The sequence below is a fragment of the Macaca mulatta genome, chromosome 4 (genome assembly GCF_049350105.2).
Source record: "Macaca mulatta isolate MMU2019108-1 chromosome 4, T2T-MMU8v2.0, whole genome shotgun sequence".
In the NCBI taxonomy this organism is placed as follows: domain Eukaryota; kingdom Metazoa; phylum Chordata; class Mammalia; order Primates; family Cercopithecidae; genus Macaca; species Macaca mulatta.
In genome coordinates, this window is record NC_133409.1 from 23,222,224 (window position 1) to 23,240,687 (window position 18,464).

The window sequence follows — 18,464 nt, forward strand, 5'->3', positions numbered from 1 at the left end:
CCAGAACTGTAAGATAAATGTGTGCTGTTTTAAGCCATTAAGTTTGTGGCCATTTATTGCAGCAGCAATGGAAAACTAACACAGTTGGAGGCAATATCTAAATCCTCCCCACCTGCTATAGATTGCGTGTTCGTGTCTTCCCGAAATTCATATATTGAAATCCTAACCCCCAATATAATGGTATTTGGAGGTGGAGCCTTTGGGAGTTGACTAGATCAGGAGGGTGGAGCCCTCCTGAATGGGATTAGTGCCCTTATAAAAGACACCCCATTGACCTCCCCTGCCCCTTACCATGCACGCGAGGACACAGAGAAATGACTGCTGTCTATGAACCGGGGAATGGGTCCCAACCAGACAGAATCTGCTGTCTAAGTCTTTGATCTTAGACACCAACATCCAGAACTGTGGGAAATAAATTTCCGTTGTTTATAAGCCACCCAGTCTATAGTATTTTTTTTTTTACAGCAGCCCTAATGGACTGAGGCACCACCCTCCAGGTAGGTTCAAAGGCACTGATCTTCTGAGAGCCTTCTCCAAATAGAACCAGAAACATAAGTGTAAGAGCAGGTTCTCCTGCCCACCCATACTTGTGTTTCCCTTGGTTGAGAAAAGTATCCTGCCCAGGAGATGTTCCTTCTTTGTGGTTACTAAGGTGCCAATTCTCCCAGTACTGCCTAGATGGGCTCCTTGGAGAGCACCCTGGTGCTTTCTGCCTGAATAGATGCACATGAAAACACTTCTGTACCTTGACTGGTTCCATTGACAGCCATGCTCATTTTGAGTCTATCACTGTAAAAAATTCACCTGTAATAAATGGTTAAAGTGGGAAAGTATCCTTTCATGTAAAATAAGAAAAAGAAAAACTATGCAAAGCCTGCTTCCATTGGCAACACTTTTGAGGAGATGGTTTTCTTCATAAATCAGTAAAAGCCTGCGAGCTACTTTATGATGGAAGGTTACAGTCTTATGGCCATTGAAACTTTTTAAGACTCAGACAATGAGAATGCATAGAAACCCCAGCATCTGAGAAAATAGCAGGAGTTATTTTTGTCTCTCTCCTTCCTTTCTTCCCTCTTGTTTATATCTTCTGAGTTGGGGCCATTTCTAATTCAAGAGCCTCTGAACAGGAAGACAGACCATGACTGGGCATTTCCTGAGGCCATTAAGTAGGGGGATCTGTGAGTAGTTTAGGAGCTGTGACACCATCTGGGCCAGAGAACGATGACAGGGAGTAGCAGCTGCCTAGGGCGCTCACCTTTGATTCCCCGTGCAGAAATCATCTCAATAAGTAGATTCATACAGTACAGCTAACTTAATGACAGTGGAGCTCCCCAAGTGGTTCAGAGTAATAGAAATTATTCATTGCTTCATTGGTTATTCATTCATTCAACATCTACTATCTGCCAGATGATGCAATGAGCATCTCAAGACTTTTCTCAACTGTCATCTTTTCAGTGAACTCTTCTCTAACCACGCTGTTTAAAATTGCAACCTCACACCCGCTCCTATGCTGCCTCCCCTCTCTCCTGTTTTATTTTCCTCCATAGTTCTTATCACCACTGACAAAACTAATTTTACTTAATTGGCTGTCTTTTCTTATAAACTCTGTAAGAGCAGGGAATTTTCTTATTACCTGGAATTTGTATTTCGTAGGATAGTGCCTACACGCAGAAGGTGCTCCATCAATATTTTTGAATGAATTCATAAAATACTTACAGGATCACTACTGTGTGTCAAGCACCACCCTAGCTGCAGGAGATAAAACTGAGCAGAAAAGAGAAAAATTCCTGTCCTTAAGGAAAGGAATTGCATTTTAGCGTAATCAATACAATTTGGTAATACAGAGATGTATGGGAGCCCCTCCGGGGCACCTAATCTGGATTTAGGGAGCCAGAGAGGGCTTCCTGGAGGAAGCATTGGCTAAACTGAACTCTGGCAAGGGAAAAGGACATGAGAACTCCAAACAGGGGGAACAACATGTTGAAAGAAATGAGTCCTGGCGGCCAGGTGCAGTGGCTTACACCTGTAATCCCAGCACTTCGGGGGTCCAAGGCAGGTGCATCTCTTCAGGTCAGGAGTTTGAGACCAGCCTGGCCAACATGGCGAAACCTCATCTCTACTAAAAAATACAAAAAGCTGGATGTAGTGGTGCATGCCTGTAATCCAAGCTACTCAGAAGACTGAGGCAGGAGAATGGCTTGAACCCAGGAGGCAGAGGTTGCAGTAAGCCGAGATCATGCCACTACACTCCAGCGTGGATGACAGAGCCAGACTCCATCGAGAGAGAGAGAGAGAGAAGGAGGAGGAGGAGGAGGAAGGAAGGAAGGGAGGAAGGGAGGGAGGGAGGGAAGGAAGGAAGGAAGGGAGGGAAAGAGAAAGAAAGAAAAAGAGAGAGAAAGGAGGGAAGGAAGCAAGGAAGGAAGGAAGGAAGGAGAAAGAAAGAAAGAAAGAAAGAAAGAAAGAAAGAAAGAAAGAAAGAAAGAGAGAGAAAGAAAGAGAGAGAGAGAAAGAGAGAGAGAGAAAGAAAGAGAGAAAGAGAAAGAAAGAAAAGAAAGAAAAAAAAGCAAGCAAGCAAGCAAGCAGAAATGAGTCATGGCCAGTAACAGTGGCTTACGCCTGTAATCCGAGCAGTTTGGGAGGCCGAGGCAGGCAGGTCACTTGAGCTCAGGAGTTCAAGACAACTCTGGACAACATGGTAAAATCTCATCTCTAAAAAAATACAAAACCTTAGCTGGACGTGGTGGCATGTGCCTGTGGTCCCAGCTACTCAGAAGGCTGGGGTGGGAGAATGACTTGAGCCCAGGTGCACTCAGCCTTGGTGACGGAGTGAATAAAGGAGTCAAGAAAGACCATGGTGTGTGAAGGAATGGCTTCAGCACTGAGTTTGTGGTTGTATTTTGTGTGTTTTTTAAATTTAATTTTTTTTATTACAGTAAGAACCCTTAACATGAGCTTTACCCTCATAAATTTCAAGTGCCCAATACAATACTATTAACTATAGGCAAATGTTGTACAACAGATCTCTAAAACTAACAACTCTTGTATAACTAACAGCATGGAGTTCAAAGGAGGAAATGAGCAAAAAAGAAGATGAAAAAGTACCCAATGTCACAAAGGGACTAACTTATAAGCCATATTCGTGAGTTTGGACTTAATTCCGAGCATTTCTACTGTAGAAATAGCATGATGATATTTGTAATTTAGAAAGATCCCTTGCATGATCTGATCTCTTTTCACATGAGATCAGACAGGCAGGACAAGTAAAGAGATTCTAAATAGTTTTAAGTGGCTAAAAAGAAAGGACTTGGTGACTTATTGGGTGTGTGAATGAAAAAGAAAGATCAATTCATGTTTATTTGTTCAGGGCTCAGCAAGTATTTTTTGAGCATATATTATGTACACTTTCCCATTGGCAACTAGACATATAGCATGAAGAAGACTGTTCTTACCCTCTTGAAGCTTCCTTTCTAACGCATACTTAGGTTTTATTTTCTGACCCTCCCATTAGAATGTGTGGGAGTAAAATATGCATAGATATGGGGAAGAGAGTTCCAAGCAAAGAGGACAGTATAAGGGTGAAGAACTTGAGCATGGCATGTTTAAGAAATAGAAAGAGTGAAAGAAGTTACTAGTAGTAAGAGACTAAATCTAAGACGAAGATGAGGCATATTATATAAGGCAAAGTCAAGGAAAGGAGTTTGGATTTGCTCTTAGAAAAATTATTAGACTGTGTTGGGCAGGGGACCGATGTGATCTAATTTGTATTTTTAGATTGTGATTGCTGTTGGTGGAGAACTGACCTTTAAGGAGTAGAAGTGGATGTGATTAGACAGTCAGGGGGCCACTAAGTGCATGATGATGACTTGAAGCCACTTGCTAGCTGTGGACGTGGATAGAGATGGTTTGATGCATTCAGTAGATAAAGCCAATAGGATTTTCTAGCATTCATAGAGTGGATAGGGGAAGTTGGAAAGAAAAAAAAAAGAGTCAAGAATGGTTCCTTAGTTATTGGCCTCAGTCACTGGGGGATGGTTGTGCCGTGTGGTAAAATGAAGAACACTGGGGAAGACATGATGTGAAGCAGAAAATCAAAGCATTCTGCTTTGGTCATGTAGATTTGAGTTTCCTGTTAGACATCCAAGCAGAGCTTGGTATAGGTAGCTGAGTATATGTGTCTGGAGTTCAACAGAGAGGCTGAAACTGGAATTATGCATTTGGATGTCCTTCTCATATAGATGGTGCTAAAGGTCATTGTATGATTAGATCACAGTGGAGTGGGTATAAATAGAAAAGAGAAGAAAATGAAACTGAGCCATGGGCCACATTCAGAGACTAGGGGAAAGCAGGCTGAGGAAAGGCTAGTGTGGTAGAGGAGAACAAGGAGAATGTAGTATGTCCTGGAAGCCAAGTCAAGAAAGTGTTTCAAGGGGAGAAGTATGACCTCTGATTGTCAGACACTCAGGATTCAGACCTGAGCAACTAAGTTACTGCTGGTCCCATTCAGGGAAGGAAGAATCACAAGAGCAGGGATAATCTGGGAACAAAGATGAGTTAAGTTTGAGCCATGCTGAGCTGTGGGGATTTGAGGCACATTCACATTAGATAAGTAGGTGGTGATATGGCTGTGGAGTTCGGGAGATAGATCCAGATTTGTGAGGTACATTTGGAAGTACTCAACATAGGGATGATTTTTAAAGTCAGAATGGTAGATGAAATCATTCAGGGTAAATGTACAACAGTGAGATGAGACATTATGGCAAAATCCTGAGAACACAACATTTGAGAGATGAGAGTAGATGCAGGAGCCCATAAGCCAGGAACGCATAAAGGAGTCTGAAGAGGCCCGAGGGATGGAATCAAGGGCGGGGGTAGTTGAAAGCACCAAAAGAAGGAAGGAGTGTCAGATTCTTCACTTAGTGAGAAGAGGATTAAAATGTGTCTGCTGGGTTCAAAAACAGGGAATGTTTTTGATCCATTTTGATCATGTTTGGGGAACAGAAACCAGATTGCAGTGAATCGAGGTGTTGAATGGATGTTGATGAGATGGAGACAGTGGCTAAATGCAACTCTTTTCAAGAAGTTTGGCAGGAAAGGAAGTAAGAGGTGGGTGACAGCCAAAGAGTGGCACATGTAGAATGTGAAAATAAGACAGCCAAGGATTGATCCCTCAGAAACACCAACTTTGAGAGGGACCAAAAGAACAAGATGCATCCACAAAAAGACAGAACAAAGGGCCAAAGAGGTACGAGGGAAAAAAGACAGATAAATCAGGAGAGGGAAAATTCAAGGGGACAGTAGTTAGCAATGCCAACTACTGCAGAGAGGTTTAGTAAGATAAGTCAGAAGCGGCCAGGCAATTTAGCCTTGGTGATCATAGTGAAAGGAGCTGTCAGTATTGCTGTAGCTTGAGGAATGAATGGGACCAAGATGCCAGAGGCAGTAAGTGTAGATTGATCTTCACAGGCTGGCTGTGAAGAGGAAAAGATAAATAGCCACAGAGCCAGTGGGCATCAAGAATAAGACCAGGACCTATATAGTGAAGGAATGCAGCAAGCAGAAAGGGATGAGGATCCAGGAGGGAAGTGGGGTAGCTGCTGGAGCAAGGCCTCAGAGACAGCAGAAGGGGAGAGGGGAGGGTTCCAAAGAACAGAGGGCAGAATCACCTTCCCCACCAGGCAAGTCCTTAGGGAAAGAAACTGAGTGTCAACTGGAGGAAAGAAATGCGTGTTCATTGGCACCTGTCCACCTGCACCTGGATGTAGAGTGTTTTGTTCATGCTGGTATCCTCCGCATCTATAGCAATCCTGGTCATTTAGTAAGCATTCAATAAATATCTTTTGGATGAGTAAATAAGTGGCTAGTATAAGGTAATAAAAATCTGATTTTTGCATTTTTCTTGCTCTGTCACATAGGCTGGAATGCAGTGGTATGATCCTAGCTCACTGCAACCTCAAACTTCTGGGCTCAAGTGATCCTCCCACCTCAGCCTCCCAAGTGGCTGGGACTATAGGTGTGCACCACCACGCCTAGCTTATTTTCATATTTTTTGTAAAGATAGGGTCTCACTTTGTTGCCCAGGCTGGTCTTGAACTCCTGGCTTCAAGTAATCCTCCCACCTCCATCTCCCAAAATGCTAGTATAGATGTAAGCCACCACAGCTGGCAATTTTTGCTCTTTTCTAACAAAACCTGGAAATAAACCTAGAAATAAAACCCAAAAAGTACAAGATGTTTTCCTCTAGCTTTTGAAATTGTTTCCCCACACTATTGTAATGCAGTGAGGAATCAAAAGTAATGCAAAATTAATGTAGAATTAATATTTTATCAGAAAACTTTTATTTCCTTCAATATGCACTTTGAAATGTGTACTTGCTTTAATGTTACTGTTAATGTTCCTATGTTCATGAATTCTAAAAATTAGAAATACAAGTTAGAGTTTGGCTGACTTAAGACAACCACTTCTCCAAAAATACCCAAGGTAGCCACACAGTGTCAGAAAAGGAATGGTTCCAATTCTCATGCACTTTGTCTTATAACCTATACTTTATTTAACACAAAAAATGCAGAGGAGCTCCCCCAACCAGTGACCAGTTTTCAATAGTCTCAGAGTTTTCTCTGTCTCCCATGGTACTCTCAATGTAAGAGAGAGCTCACAGCTGCTAGATTGATTTGAGGCTAATCCAGTCTAGACAACTAGACGATATATAAATCCTATATAGTTTCTGCTCCACCTGGGCCTTGATTACTAAGTTTGTTTTATGTAAGGAGAATAGCAGACCTGTGATCACATCCTGGCTCTGACATTGCTAGGTGACTTCAAGAAAGTTACTATCTTTAGAATTCCATTTCTTCATCTGTAAAATGGGAAAAATAAGAACATGTATCAGGGAGCCTGGCATATAGTAGGCACTCGGTAAATGTTAATTCCTTGCTTTTTACTTGTAGAATCTGGTTCGCTGATGATCACAACGTGTTTTTAAAGCTGATAAAGGCTTTGATGATACCCAATGATCCTCAACCAGAAGGATCTTGCCCCCTGGGACAGCTCTGCTCTCACCGAAGGCAGATTTCCCCGCAACTGAGCTAGAGAGCTTGTGTCTAATTATCTGTATCTTCCGGTCACCTAGATTTCTAGGTACTTGTCCCAGATTTTCAGTGCATAGCAGTGTCATTTTTTTCTTTCTTTCTTTTCTCGTTTGAGAGCTGAAGCCAAAAAAGTAAAGCGAATAAACTTGAGCAACTAGAAAGTTCGAATGACTGGCACAAGGGGACATGTATAGTTTACACATTCAAATTCCTATTTGTAGGAAAAGAAAAGTAGTTTGGTAAAAATAATTTTCTAAATCCAAAAACATAGGGTATTTCCTGGAAAAAGTCTGTTATATATAGTCAGCACAGTGACACATTTGATTAGCTTAGCTCTCTTGGACAATGTGATGGAAACATGGCTTTATCCAACATGAATATTTTAAGACAGTAAAACCTAAACAGTAAGTTCTAAGGTATAGGGTTTGGGAGGGGAGAGGGTTATGAATAACATAGCTCTGAGAAGGAAAAAAAAATCTCAGGGAGAGAGTGTAAGAGAGGCAGTGGCTGTCTACCAGAAAAGTTTGTTCCAGATGAAATATACGACTCCCTGGATTTACACTCCTGGTCAGATTTTCAAATGCCTCTGGGATGGTGACAAATCCGGGCCACAGAATTAAAATGGTTATTGATTGTATGTGAATGTATGTTGCACAAAATATTTTCTACTCTCTTCAGCTGGACTGTCAGCCTAAAGAAGACTTCTGGGGTGTGTGTGTGTGTGTGTGTGTGTGTGTGTGTGTGTGTGTGTGTGTTTTACTGAAGTTTGTCCTTTTGAAGATCCTTCCCTGTTAACACTTCAGTTTTACTCACTGGAGATGGATTTCTCTTTGTCACTTTTAGAAACATGGGAGAATTGCCGATTAGAAGCAGAGGAAGGGAGAGTGGGGAAATGTTCTCTTTCCTGGAATCACCTACCAGTGGCCGCAGGTTTAGCCTCTGACAGCTGGGCCACTTGAGGAGAGCTCTTGGCCTGTGATAGCCAGAGGGGAGCGTTAATGAGGATCTGAAGGCTGGCAGAGGAGTCTCTTTTGGGCACAGACCATTAGAAAGAGGGATGAGGTCACCTCATTATGCTCTGTTGGAATGGGAGAAGTTTTTTAAAATAAACTTTTTAAAATAAACCATCAGCTTCCCTTGAAAACACTAACCTGACTCTTGTAGATTTTTACCCTCTCATACATAACATGTGTTGTTTTATATATTTTGAAAGAAGTACAGATGCTCCTGGACTTACGATGGTGTCACATCCCTATAAACCCATCATAAATTGAAAATACTGTAAGTCAGACCATCCTAAGTTAGGGACTGTCTGTATATGCTCCAGAGAGGAAATCTGGAAACCACAGAGAGTTTGGGCCATGGAGTTGTGAAGATTCAGTTATCCCATTCAAAGATAACTATTGTTAACATTTTATTCTTATAGATTCTGATTTTCTCCATCCAGAAATTTTTATGCCTAATACTATGATATGTAGATATGTAATCAAGAAACAAATTTTTACATGAACATGTATGTCATCTAAAGCAAGCATGGTATAGAGGGAATGTAGAAGGACTCCTGTCCTTCCCATGAGACCACCTAGATCAGGGAAGACTTGCATTCCCTTCGAAAAGCTGAGATGATGGGAGAAAACTCTCTCTCTCTCTCTCTCTCTCTCTCTCTCTCTCTCTCCCCCCCTCCCTCTCTCCATCTTTCCATTCCGTTCTTGCTCCACCCCAAAGAGGAAATAACTAAATTTAATATCCAGTTGCGGACTTTACCACTTAGGTGGAGATGTGATGCTTTAAAAGAAAACTGAAAGTTTTGAGGGAAAAAAGTCTGCAGTGCTTCATTTCTGCCTGCTCTATGTCGCTTGCTGGAAAGACCCCTGAAATACAGAGTCTAAGACCTGAAGACCATTTCCCCTAGGATATCTGGCTAAGAAAGTTTAGGCTAAGTTAAATTGGAGTGGGAGACTGGAGGCAACACTGCCTTCTCCAATTTAAAATTAATACAGCTGGTTTAAAATTAATACAGCTGTTTGATCTCCATTTGGTTCTTGGGGTCTTTTAGGTGAACCATGTAGAATACAACCAATTTGACCTACAAATATGGCAGTTTCAAATGAATCAAGCTATTATTTTCTGCCAGTTAAATCCAAGAAGAGAGGAAAACTAAGTGATTGGAACCACAGCATCCAACATTAAAGAAAAAAAAAGAACAGGTAGTATTTTAGACACAAAAGACAGTCTCTAAATAGACATTTTACTAGAATGGAAACATAATACCATACTCAGCTTTTCTGAAGGTAGTTAAAAGCCGTAAGTTGAAGATGAAGAACAAGCATTGCCAAGTTGTTAGGTTTGTAAGTAGAAAATGGGAATGCTATGGAGATTTCCTGAAATCACTGTTCTTAATTTGCAGAGCAGTTTTCCCATCTTAGTTACCTAGATTTCCTTGTCATTTTCATCCATGTTGCAGAGCATATAAGTCAGAAAACATAAAATACGTAATGTACTAACTTTATTACACTCTGATTATTTTTTTCATGAGTTAAAGTAATTCTTTGAACAGGTAAAACTGAAGTTACAAATTTGATCTTTTAGAAGAAAGCACTTCCTGCTTTTATGGAAAGAAGTAACTTACTGGCTTTTTCCTGCACTTCTGGGCAAAGCTACTCATTCTTTTGAAAGTACAATGAATTTTGTTATTACTTTAGATTATTTGATGGAACTTTGCATAATCAACTCAGAAAAGTTAACAGTAGGCTAAAGGATAACATTTAAGTGCTATATGACTATCTCATTTTTCTAACAAATTCCCTCTGTCTTTTTTATCTGACATCAATATCACTGTGCTCTTTTTGAAAAGGGTAATTCATACCCAACTGATATTATCCAGCAATAAACACAAATATCCAAATTCAAACTTTCATTTGAAACTCCATAAGAGTTTGGGGAAAGATATAGATTTTCCCCCAAAGCCTTCATTTAACATTTGACAATGACATAATGGATGTAAAAGCTCTTTGAAATCCCTGGGGATTTTTTAAGAGGGGGAGGGATGTTGAAGACTAAAAACTATGGCAGTAAATTTCGTCTGGAAAGAAAAACAGATGAGAATAGCTAAGATAATTTTTTGAACAATGAGTAATGAAAACCAATTTGCCTTAGAAGACATTAAAAATGCATTTGTAAAGCTACAGCAATTAAAGCAACATGATACTGTTGGTAGTATGGTATATAACATGGCCCAAAAATGGATTTTAATATATATAAAATATACTGTAGAGAAAATATTGCAGAGCAACAAGAAAGGGACTGATTATTCAACAAATGTAGTGAGAAAGTGGACTGTAATAAGAAACTGAATTAGCTATTAATTTAATTTCATGCAACAAAATATTCCAGATGAATTACAATTTTAAATGTTAAAAAAGGAATAAGTAACTAAAAGAACACATAGATCACTTACCATAGATGACTACTTCGCTGATTTGGGGAGAGAGAAGAAGTTTTTTTTAAAATGAGCTTATAAATAAATATTTAAACCCCTAATTTTTTAAAGCTATAAAAATATTTTCAGCAAATATGATAAAAGTCTAATAGTCTTAATAATATATAAAGATATTTTATATATCAGTAATAATACTAATAATTCAATAGAAAGTTTTGCTTCATCAGTAATCACATGACAAATTTAAAACAATTATAAAAGTTTATATTTGATATAAATTGGCAATAAAAAAGATAATGTACAAATTGATAGGAATGCACACAGGGGCTAGGGGCTTGGGGCTTTGGTAAATGCTCAATAAATGTCAGCTGAATGAAGAATAAACTTTTTCTGGCTTTATCTTTCCTTTAATTCTTCAACTCTTATGATTTCCAAGAGGGCGTTGCAGGGAAGAGCCAGGGAAACAGAGAAGAGGGTGAGGTTCCCTTGGATGTTGAAGGGAGGATGGCTGTAGCAGCTGACCGCCCACTTGGCAGGGGTGAGGCAGAAGCACTGATGACCCAGAGGACTTCCTCTCTCTGCTTTTCCTAGCTCCCTCTATCCCACGCCTCTGGGGCCGGGGTTTGCCAGTGGTTGCCCAAAGCCACTAGCAGTGTTGTTAAGGGGAGACAGCCCCCCAATCCCCATCCCATATCTCCACAGCCTGTGCCTCTTCCTGCATCCCAGACATAGAATTGTGAACTCTTGTGGACCAAAGACTTGTAAAATATTCTGTAAAACCGGGATACAACTGGGGACACCCACCAGCTGTAAAGAGGGTTTGCAGCCTGAAGGCAGATCTCACAGACACTCAGAAAATGTTCCATCTTCATGAGACTGTCCACTACTGGGGCAGCTTCATGACCATGTTTGGGGGAGCTGTGTGCATCGTGATGAGCACACTTTCAGAAGCATGAGTGTCTAAAGCCGGGTTAAGGGGTCTGCGGAGTGCTGGCAAAGGGAGGGAGCATCCATAGAAGTCCAGAGAGAAGCTCGAGTTGATTTTGGCAGGAAGGGAGGGATGGGATGCGTGTGTGCAGGAGAGGGCATAACCAAATGTGATTAAAGGCTGCAGAGAAAGGTGCAGTGATAAGATGGTCAGATCAGCTGGGGAGGAAAAGAAAAGGAGGTAGGGAGAGAGAGGGGAAATTAAATGATGCTTCAATCTTCCTGTACATATACGTATTTTTAAAATTTTAATGCTACTTAATGTTGACTTTCTTCTGTTGTCTTAAAAGTAATGTCAACATGAACCTTTTTTATTTAAATAACTTCTGGAAGCTGCACTTGAACTCTAGGAGTCCAGATGCTAGTGTGTTAGCCCCAATTCTAATACTAATTTGCTTTTCTCTTAGACTGTCAGTTCCCTTATTTATAAAGTAGATGCAGTCATAACTCCCTTAAAGGGCTGTTGTGAAGATTCACTTTGTCTACCATAAAAATAACATAATCGTTTTTACAAACTCTAAGTGTAAACTTAATGCAACCAACTGTAAATGTTATTTAAAATGACAAGGTTCAAGCTGGCCGCAGTGGCTCACGCCTGTAATCCCAGCACTTGGGAGACTGAGGCAGGAGGATTGCTTGAGCCCAGGAGATTGGGATGAGCCTGGGCAATTTAATGAGACCCCATCTAATAAAGTTTAAAAACACCTACAAGGTTCAAATAATAATCCTGCTATCACCATGACTTCAGAGACTTTGCCCCAAGCCGTTGTGTACTGTGTGCCTCCGTGTCTCTATCTTTTTGTTTGTTTTGTTTGGTTTGGTTTGGTTTGAAAACAGAATCGCACTCTGTTGCCCAGGATGGAGTTCAGTGGCACAATCTCAGCTTATTGCAACCTCTGCCTCTCAGGTTCAAGGAATTCTCCTGCCTCAGCCTCCCAAGTAGCTTGAATTATAGGCACACACCATCATGCCTGCTAATTTTTGTATTTTTAGTAGACACAGGGTTTCTCCATATTGGCCAGGCTGGTCTCGAACTCCTGACCTCAAGTGATCCTCCCGCCTTGGCCTCCCAAAGTGCTGGGATTACAGGTGTGAGCCACTGTGCTCAACCATCTCTATAAAATTAGAAAACAGAATCGTAGACACCTCTGGCATACGTTGCCTGAGGATTCAAGGCATAAGGAGAATGAAATTCATTTAAATTCTTAGGGGGGAAAAAAGGATGCTATGTAAATCTAAGAGTAATAAACACTTCACTTTTCCATTAAAGTATTTTTAATGTCCTTGGAGAGTTTTCAGAGCATAAGATGGTTATAAAATAATATTTGTTTATTTTTTTGTATGGATATTTTATAATTTCTTTTTAGATTCAGAGATGTATGCAAAGAAAGTTAAATCTACTGAAAAGATTAATGGCAATCAGAAGAGGAGTTTTTGTTTGTTTGTTTTCTTTTTTAACAGTTTCAGTTATAATGCTTCTCTTTTCTACCACTCTAACAACCACTTAGCCAAGGAATTAAGCTAGGAGAAAACTATTGGAAAATTATTTTGTCAGTATGTTTTATGTTATATGACCACGAGGGGAAAGCTGAAGGCAAAAATCACTAAAAAAGAATAGCCTGTTTAGTAAGAGCAGCTGCCAAACAGTTTCTCTCAATAGTTACAGATGCCATGATGAGACCTTCAGCTGTAGCAATTAAATATTCCTGTCATTGACCTTCACTAAAACATTGTTCAAAAAATTATTATGACACAATTTCTGCTGATTCTAACAATTTGTGTGACCTTGAGCACATCATTTCACCTCTCGGGACGTAGGAATCCTCAACTGTTAAATAAAGGGGTCTTGGTGATTCTAAACTGGGGAGAGACTGCCCTCCAGGGGCCTTTGCAAATGTGTAGAATGTTTAATGGTCAAGGCCCAGCAATGCTAACTGCCCTGCAGAGAACATGAGACAATCTTGCAAAATGAATTGTCCCACCCTAAATGCCAGTAGCAACCTTGATTATCTCTAATGTCCCTTCTGACGGTCAGTGATACCACATGTCTGACCATTCATTGATTTATTCAGCCACCAATTACTGAGGCCCCACTGTATCATAAGCACCAAGCTTCTCTCCTCAGATACCCCAGAAACCCTGGCTTTATTGTATCCTTCTTTAAGAAAAATTATGATTATATTCTTCTTTCCCTTCTCTTCTTTCTAAAAGTTTGCACTTACCCACAGAACCACCTGACACTTACAAATAAGGATTTTCCAACTCAAACCATTAGGGGAATAGATCTCAGGACTCATCAAGTTCTTTGGGTTTTCTAATGACACTGAGAACTTAAAAGCTCACTTCAGCCCTCCTCAAAGATTGGATGATGGCCTAGCTTGCCCTCAATAATTCAGGAATAGAGGCTTTCAGCTCCACTGACCAAGGGCTTCCAGCCGGATAATGAAACCCTAATTCTGTAGTGTGCAGCTAAATATTTCAACTTGACTCAATCATTTCTAATTTTTAACACAAAACACCAACTGTTTTATGCCCAGTGAACAGTTTTCAATGGCAAACTGAAATTTCCTAATATACTTAAATAGCATCTGAGGCTAGCTGCGAAACCTACCTTAGAGCATATTACCACATCATTAACTTACATTGCTAATTAACTGCAGTGAGCAACTGTGTGCTGTAGTAAAATCCTGCCTGCCACCACCTCCTTCCTATAGCCCCTCCAAGAGTGCTGTGACCTTTGGGCTCAGCCCCCAGCCATCACAGTGCTACTTAGCATTCACATGGTCCTTCCTCACCTTATCATCTCAGCAACCCTGGGGATAGCTTACTATTCTGAGTGCTTGTTTCATTTTGCAGAGGAGAAGACCAGTGCACAGAGAAACACGAGCATCTGTCCAGGTCACAAAAAGCTTTGAGGATAGAGGGGATTCAGCATGCTATTTGCAGTGCCAAGAAGCCACTCTGATGTTCAGGGATGTTTTGCAAATACACAAACCTTTTCCAGCCTTCAGTGAATCTTGGAGACTCTATTTTGATGTTTCTGATCATTAAAAATATTTGCATATGTTTGCTCAATATCTCTTATTGAATACTCCTCCTAATCCCAGCAGTGTTCTGATGCCAATAATCCTGTACTAATTAAGTACTATTACAACTGGAACTACAGAGGAGAAGTACAGGGTTCAACAAAAGCATCAAACAGGACTTGACCTAGCTTGGGGATCTAAGAGGCTTTCCTGAGGAGGAAACTTAACAAGTGCAGGCCTGAAGGAAAAGGAGGAGGAAGTTCAAGCAGTGGAGCACTCCAGAAGGAGGGGTGTACGTAGGTGAAGGCCCTGGGGCAGGAAGGAGAGGCTTGTTCCATGTAGCAGAGGATGCTAGCTCAGTCTAGGTGGCAGAAGTGGGAGAGGGTGGCATGAGTAGATTTGAGAGATGTTGGGAAGATTAAATTGGCAGAATTTGGTAATCAATAGGATATAGGCAATGAAAGTGAAGGAGTATTGAGGATCACTGCCCTGTACTGGCAGCTGGGTGGTAGGGGCCACTTGTTTAGAATTCCAGCAAGGAGATATACTGGGCAGTTGGACAAATCACCAGTTCCTCATGTGGTACAAGGAACTTACACTTCTGTGTGACATCACTTTGTCTAAGAGAGACCCTGTCTTGGATAGTGTATCCAGAGGTCTTACCACGGTGTGGTAGAGTCTGAATTAATTCCATGGAGCCCAAAGCATGTGTTTGAAAGCAGGGTTATAGACCAGCAATGAGGGCCTCGTGATTTAAGAATTACTTTCATGTGTAGTATCTTTGAGGTTCATACTCATCTTTGGGGAAAGTTGTTGTCTTCATTTTACTAACAGAAATTTGAAGCTCCTGAGCTTGTGATTTGCCCAAGATCACACAGCTGTAAATGAGGATTTGTACTCAAATTCAGGTCTTCTGACTCCTAGGACAGGGGTCTTCTCATTTCACCACATTATCTCTCTACATAATTGGGGCAAATTCTCTATCAACTCCTCGGACTTACGTGTCAGATGGAATCTCATTATTTGTACAAAATATATAAAAAAATGAAATCAAATTTTTTTGCTATACTCTATTCAACTTTCTTTAAAAATTTTTTTTCTAATAGTTCTTTTAAGTATTTCTACTTTTGAGGCTCATAAATTTGCATTTATATTTAGAGCACTTTTTTATTTTAAGAATGAAATGACAAGAACAGATCAATTTTTACTGGTAGCAGGAAGACAGCTGTCCAGGAGAAGTTAAATTCAACTTTTGTCTAATTTCTAATAATTTATAAAACATTATAAGACCTCTGCACCCTTACCTCCTATTCCCAGATGTTCTCGTAAAATAGGGGGACAGTGTAAAAAGGCCGGGTATACTCTCCCCAAACTAAAGGTGTTCCCGTGGAGCATGGTCTGGCTCTGAAGAAGACAGGAGGCAGAGTTGCCCCAGCACCTGGAGGCAGGAGACTCTTCACCACCAGCCTGTCTTATCAGTTTGCCTTCTCCCCTTTCCCTTAAAGTTTGGGGGATGTTTACAATCAAGTAAATAAATAAAGCTAATTTCCATTTATTTCAGATTCTGTTTTAACTACATCAAGTCTGGGTCTACACAAAATCTCAGGTTCAGGGGAAAGACAGAACCTTTTCTGCAGAACTAAATTACTTTTCCCTTTTACATGGAAAGCTTCCTCCTGAACTTCCTGTTGTTGTTTACCTTCATCCCTCCCAATAGCTCCTGGACTGTTTTGTGATCCCAGTCGTGATTTTGCTCTCCTGGTTCTTCCTGCTGATCCGGTACAAGGCTGTGCATTTCATCGGCATCGTCGTCTGCATCCTGGGAATGGGCTGCATGGTGGGAGCAGATGTGCTTGTGGGAAGACATCAGGGAGCAGGTGAGTCTTCGGATGTTCACCAGGTTCCTTACCTCTGCGGGTGAGGTGAAGACAAGAAATGGAATGTTCATAGTTGGGTGAAAACAAGGACCTTAGGAACCTGGATTTCCCACTCTTTGTGTCCTGTTCGTGTTTGTTCCCCACACCTGAAACGGGGCACATAGGAGGTGCTTAATGCATGTTTCTTGAGTGAATGAGGATGCAAAATACAGCTTTCATGCCCTTTCTGCATCCATTCAGAAACATGCAGACAGTGTTTAAAACTGAGAGTCATGACCTACCAAGAAGATGTTTTGGAGGTCAATTCATTCCTGAACCAGCTACCTGGCCCAAGCCCTGGTCCTTTGTAGAGCTGGTGGTAATGAGTTAATTCACTCCTGAATCACAGGGCCTTCCACACATTTCCCCAACCCCAAACCTTTCTCTGTCAAGCCAGAGAAAGACTGAGCTTTCAAACTACCGGGTGAAGGTTGGTTTACAGGCCCACAAGTAAATAAAGTTTGAGGACCAGTTAGGAGTGCTCCATAATTTTAGTGGGGAGAGTTAAGTTCTGTCTCCTCACACACGGTTTTTAATTAGTTTTACGAGAAGGGATTATTGGTATCAATTAGAGTTTATAAACCCACAAGGTAAAGCTGCATGATTCACTCATCAAATTGCTGTGAATCTGCTGGGGGAGCCCTGAGCCAGGGTGGTTTCCAGAAGACCCTTTTTAAAGCATTGGAGTTCTTTAAAATGTACCAAAATTTTTGCGACAGAAGGGTTTTTGGAACAGAAAAAAAAAAATGATCTTCTTTGTTAACATTAGAAATGGGATAGAAAGTATCCACTTTTCTATAGTTCTTGGAATTGCCCTTTCTTCTAGGAAATTAGATGATAAAGAGTCAAAAGTGGACCATTTCTTTTTATGAGACAAGGTCACATGAAGTCTCTGAAATGATGTGATGTGTGTTGCACCATAGAACTTTATAACTGAAAAGGACCTTGTTCAGCTCCTTTATGATTGACATATGTGAACACCCAGATGCATCCAAACCAAGTGAGTTGCCCAAAGTCACAGAGCTGACAAAGCAGACACTGGAACACAAGGCCCCTGGCCTCCAGGGCAGGCCTCCTTCTCTGTCCCATGTTGCTGGGAGCTGAAGATACAACATAGAACAAAAGAGAGACAACCTCAGCCTCACACATCCATACCACCTACACAATACCATCGGTCCCCACTTCAATAGAAATCTGAAAACCTCAGTGTTTCCCAGATTCTCTTCTATGAAACACTGGTTCCATAACAGATCAATAGATGTCATATGAAAGGGCCAATATTATGCTATATGCATGTAGTAATGTTGATATGAATAATCTTTTCAGACCAGATAATATTTTTGTCTTATACAATGTGGCCAGTTGTTCTAAAGTCATATATGTATATATAATTACATATATATACATATATACATATATATGCATGCATATATATATATATATATATATTTTTTTTTTTTTTTTTTTTTTTTTTGAGACAGAGTCCTGCTGTGTCGCCCAGACTGGAGTGCAGTGGCATAATTTCAGCTCACTGCAACCTCCACCTCCCAGGTTCAAGTGATTCCCCTGCCTCAGCCTCCCAAGTAGCTGGGATTACAGGCACCTGCCACCACGCCCAGCTAATTTTTGTATTTTTAGTAGAGACGGGGTTTCGCCACATTGGCCAGGCTGGTCTTGAACTCTTGACCTCAAGCGCTCCACCGGCCTCGGCCTCCCAAAGTGCCAAGGTTACAGGCATAAGCCACCACAGCCAGCCTAAAGTCATAATCTAATTACACTTTCTCAGCTTTCCACACACTGTGTAAACACAGGCTAAGCAGAAACAAGTACCCTTAGTTATAAAAACTCTACCTTCATGAACCCCAGCCATTCATCTTGGCCATCATCTTGCATTCGATAGTCAACTATAAAGATGAACATTTAAGCCTAGAATGTTAAGCTAATTTGAATTGATTTCACTAGATTGTATTCATTAATCCTGTAAAAAATGTTGTTTTGATTTTAAATGAAG

General features: G+C 40.7%; 1 protein-coding gene across 2 annotated transcripts in view; it reads left to right on the top strand.

The window, feature by feature from the left end:
* The window catches only part of SLC35F1 (solute carrier family 35 member F1), a 398,879-nt gene that overhangs the window by 335,447 nt on the left and 44,968 nt on the right, over window positions 1-18,464 (top strand). For both annotated transcript variants that reach the window (XM_015137311.3, NM_001266534.1), the window contains exon 4: window positions 16,255-16,414. In XM_015137311.3, coding sequence (XP_014992797.1) covers window positions 16,255-16,414 — 160 coding nt within the window. The remainder of the gene's footprint in view (window positions 1-16,254; window positions 16,415-18,464) is intronic.